The sequence below is a fragment of the Austrofundulus limnaeus genome, unplaced genomic scaffold, assembly GCF_001266775.1.
Source record: "Austrofundulus limnaeus strain Quisiro unplaced genomic scaffold, Austrofundulus_limnaeus-1.0 Scaffold195, whole genome shotgun sequence".
Classification (NCBI taxonomy): domain Eukaryota; kingdom Metazoa; phylum Chordata; class Actinopteri; order Cyprinodontiformes; family Rivulidae; genus Austrofundulus; species Austrofundulus limnaeus.
This window is the reverse complement of record NW_013952597.1, coordinates 983,397-987,985: the sequence shown is the minus strand read 5'-3', so window position 1 is coordinate 987,985 and position 4,589 is coordinate 983,397. Positions and strand designations below refer to the sequence as shown.

At 41.9% G+C, this 4,589-nt stretch overlaps 1 protein-coding gene across 1 annotated transcript in view; it reads left to right on the top strand.

The window, feature by feature from the left end:
- Nucleotides 1-3,152: 3,152 nt before the first annotated feature.
- Nucleotides 3,153-4,589, top strand: part of LOC106524673 (xenotropic and polytropic retrovirus receptor 1 homolog) — a gene marked incomplete in the record, with an annotated part of 79,454 nt that continues 78,017 nt past the window's right edge. Inside the window, 1 exon segment of the mRNA XM_014018574.1 lies at nt 3,153-3,583. Coding sequence (XP_013874028.1) covers nt 3,515-3,583 — 69 coding nt within the window.

Sequence of the window (4,589 nt, the reverse complement as noted above, 5' to 3'; positions counted from 1 at the left end):
CTTCGTCTGGTCCTTCACCGTCATCGCCTTCGTCTGGTCCTTCACCGTCATCGCCTTCGTCTGGTCCTTCATCGTCATCGCCTTCATCTGGTCCTTCACAGTCATCGCCTTCGTCTGGTCCTTCATCGTCATCGCCTTCATCTGGTCCTTCATCGTCATCACCTTCATCTGGTCCTTCATCGTCGTCTGAGTATCCTGAGCTCGAGTCGTCTGAGTATACGATGTAGACGATGAGTATCCTGAGTCTGACTACTCAGGATCTGAACTGGARTACGATCCGGATTGTGATCCTGAAAGTGACCTCTTTTGTCCGGAGTACTACGAYCACTCACCGCCACCATCAGAGTTCCAGTCCTCAGGGCTTGAGTCTACAGAGTCTCCAGTCCATGACTCTACAGTCCATGGGCCTACAGTCTTCAGTCCACGAGTCTACAGAGATCGACTCTACAGAGTCTACAGAGATCGACTCTACAGAGGCTACAGAGATCGACTCTACATGGGCTACAGAGATCGAAGCTACAGAGGCTACAGAATCTACAGAGATCGAGTCTTCAGAGTTTTTTCAAGATCCAGACTCATTGGTTCCAGTCTACAAGTCTCCAATCCTCGAGTCACCACATATTCCATCATCCTCATCAGTTCCTGTTCCAGCCTATAAGTCATCTGTTCCAGTTTCTCCTGAGTCCCCGGGTGGGACTGTAAAGTCCCCGGGTTGAGCCATGTCGCCAGAGCCAGCGTCCACGTCGCCAGAGCCAGCGTCCACGTCTCCAGAGCCAGAGCCAGCGTCCACGTCTCCTGAGCCAGAGCCAGGGTCCAAGTTGCCCGGGTCTCAACGAAGTCCACGGCCTCGCTTCGGCCGACCTCCAGAGCCACGGCCGAGCTCCAGGCCGAGCTCCAGAGAACTTGCCTCCTCTCAGATGCACCTTAGGGTCATCTTAAGACTTTTTATGTTTCCGTTTTATTTTTTCCCAGGACCTTCCTGTCGGTTTTTTGTTTCCCCATCTTAGCCTTTTTTTGTGTCCCATGTCTTGTCTGCTTTGTAGTTTTGTTTCTTGCCCTCCGTCCTGTTTTGTTGTTTTTGGTACCCCCTACACCCTCCCCTGATTTTGTGTGGTCATCGTCTGGAGACGATCTTTGGGGCAGGGTACTGTGAGGATTTGGTGTTTTTTGTGTATTCTGTTCTCRTCTTGTGCTTCCATCTAGTGTTTGTTTCATGCCTTGTCATCTCAGTCCTCAGATTATTCAGCCCTTCTGGATCATTCTGCTCACCTGTCTTATTTAGGAGAATTTGTATCATTCACTAATTTTCTCGCATTCTAAGATTTTTTTCAGATACGAACAAAAGTCACGAGTGGTTCAGACCTGTCGTATATTTTACGAGCAGTCTGCCGACTGTTATCTAGACTGATTTTTCTCATTAATAACTTTATATTTCATTAGTTTGAAGATATTTTGAGTTGAAAATAAAGCACACTTCATGATTATGTTGACAATAGGTTATTCTGCTTGGAATGGAATTATAATTAACGACATAAATTCGTTAGATTAAATTAAATTGGCTATCATTGCTGTTGTATAACACTACAATATTAATATGAAGATCTCAAACTAAAAACCAAGTGAAATTATGCATTTATTGAAGTTTGGAGACATTTTAAAATGCTTTTTTCTCCCAGAACCGCATCTGACACTTGCGATGGTGCACGACTGCTCTTCTTCTGAATAAATGAAAACTGTGTAACACAGTTGTTTGCACTTAAATTAAAAATATTTGACCAAAGAAAAACCAGAGAAGGACTAGAAAGATAAATATGATTTAGATTTTTCTTTCAGTGACTGTATACGACCCACAGGAGACACAACATTAACAGTCATCATTTCATTCCTCGGTTTTAGCAGGTCTGACGCTGCTAAAAATGACTTTTTTTTCTGGATCTCTGAGAGCAGGACTTCAATCTCCGAACTCATAAAGTTCTTCTTTTTTTAGCTACTTTGAAATGTCATTTATGAATGAACACTTCCTGGTATGTGGGGCAGGAAACCTAGCCTTACATGGTGTTTTTGGGGTGGTAATGCTAATCTCCTCTCCTCATTCACGAGCACCTGATACACTTTCATCAGTTTACACTCCTCATTTACACACTTTTCCTGAAGATAGAAGAGTTTGTTGAATCTGACGTGACATGTTCGTACGAACCCTTCATACGAACAAAAGTAAGAGAAATTTAGGATGAGAAAACATGTTCTTGCATGAGGCCCATTGTTTTTTTTTTGTGCACAGTGCCCTGAGACAATTGTTGTGACTTGGTGCTATATAAATAAACTGAATTGAATTGAATATATGATGACGTAAATTTGTAAACATGATATAAACATAACCAAAAGAATGACAGATATTTTAAAGCCAATGAATAATAATTTAAAAAAACAACTAATTATTTCTTTCCCATTCATAAAAGAGAAAGCTGTGGAGGTGAATGAATTTCTAAATTATTTAAATATTTACATTTCATAATAAAGTAAATTTTAGTTTTTGTAGTATTTTGAATGAGTTATTTTCTTTATTTTGAACTTGTGAGGGGTGGGTTATGGAGGAATTTGTTMTAATAAAACAAAGATGTGTGTTTTTGACTATAAGGGGCGCAGACCCTGGCCTGACGCATAAACACAGCCCTGAAGCAGTGGAAACTTTCCCATCATTCCCTCCATGCTAAAAACACACTGCAACTACGTCATTTTCTCCCAACGGCGGCAGTGAGATACGTCATTAGTGTGGCGTTCACGTCGCTTCGGAATTTATCAAATAAAACTGTTGAAGGCAAGTCAAAAACAATGAATATCATTATGTGGTAACAATGTGGTAAAAAGATACGATAAAAAAACAATGAGTAGTAACAGTTGTGTTTTATAAAGAAATATTCACTAACTGTWCACATCTCACTCATGTTTTTATTTATTTTTATTTCTCTTCCAGGGTCTCTCCAGCAGTGTATTGTTGAGACGGGTGGGAGTGCGGGTACACCTTGGAGAGGTGACATGTTCACTACAAGACCACTGCAGAAAAAAATAGTTGTAAACAAACAGCGTCAGCTCTGGGTGGAGCTTTATATTTCCCACCTGCACCTGAAYGCATCGCAGAGCAGGAGGTAGAGAGAGGCAGGGGATAAACACGGAGAGAGAGCCGGAGGCGGTTGAGTGTCAGACGTTGTTTTTACGCTGATAAACCCACAACGACGGCCTAATGAACGTCTAGTTTATTGTTGAAGATGTGAGTCCGCGACGTTCAGTCGTATAAATGAAACACCCAGGATGTGTTTGAGCAGCCAGGGAGGCCGGTGAGGTGAAACAGAAAGGGCATCTGTGAGCTGAGCTGTAATCTTCGGATGAGAGTTGCTCTGCTCGTCTTTGGAGCAGCACAGCGGAAGTCCCTGCTGCTCTGCAGAACCACTCTGGTTCTGGTTCTGGTTCTGGCGACACAAAGAGCACAGGGGAAGAAAACCAAGCGGCTGTCAAAATGAAATTTACAGAACATCTCTCGGCTCATATCACCCCGGAGTGGAGGAAACAGTACATCCAGTATGAGGTGAGCTACTGCCTGGTACAACACAGAATGAATGTGGCTAATTCCTGGACAGGCAGGAGGAATGTGTGTCTGGTTTCATCATGGTGATTCAGTTTCACAACAGTTTGTTGGGCTTTGTGTCACTGGCGTCGTCGAACAACAGGAAGCGCTCCCACACCGGTGTTAGCTAGCTAGGCTTGTGTTGTCCCTCTGAGGCAGACGTGTGTTTGTTAGAGACATGTTTGTGGGACACGTTCTGCTCTGTCAGCATTTATTGACTTCATGTCTCTGTGACCCTCTGTCCTCCAACAGCTGGAGGCTTCAGATGGTGTCCACAACCTTTGGACATGTAATGACATCATCTCCTGTCCTCACTCAGGATAAATCTGCTTTTTAATGACAATACAAGCATTTASAGKGCTGTGAATTACACGTAAACTTGCTGAAGAAGCTAAAATTGTACTGTTATAACAACACTGTGTTACACCATGTATTGTGACCAGAGGGGGCGCTGTTGAGGTTCTACAACAGAACCTGACCGAACATGAACACCAAGAAGATGTTACACCAACAGACTCAGAGGCTGAAGACACAGACACAAACAATAAATAGAAATAAAATAAAAGTAAAACGTGTTGACTGATATATATGGTATAACAGCTGCTGTCATATATTGTGACTTCATTGTAGCTTGGTAAATAGTAACAATATTTATAAAATAAACTGCTTCTGCTGATTTTTTAATCGTTTTTGTTGATGTAAACAATGAGTAGAAACAGTTTCTGAACAAATATTTCTAGTATTTACCAAGCTACAGTGAAGWYACAATACATGATAACAGCTGTCATATTCTGTGACCCTGTAATAATTTAAAAACACTCAATATTTTAGTGATCAAAAGTTATTTTTCTACTAGAGGATGTAAAAAATCATCAGAAAGTCCTGATGCAACTCAGTAATCCAGGTAAAAATCAAAAAGAAAAAAAATGACAGTCCATCATTAAACAGAGGTGGAGGCCTCCGTTTT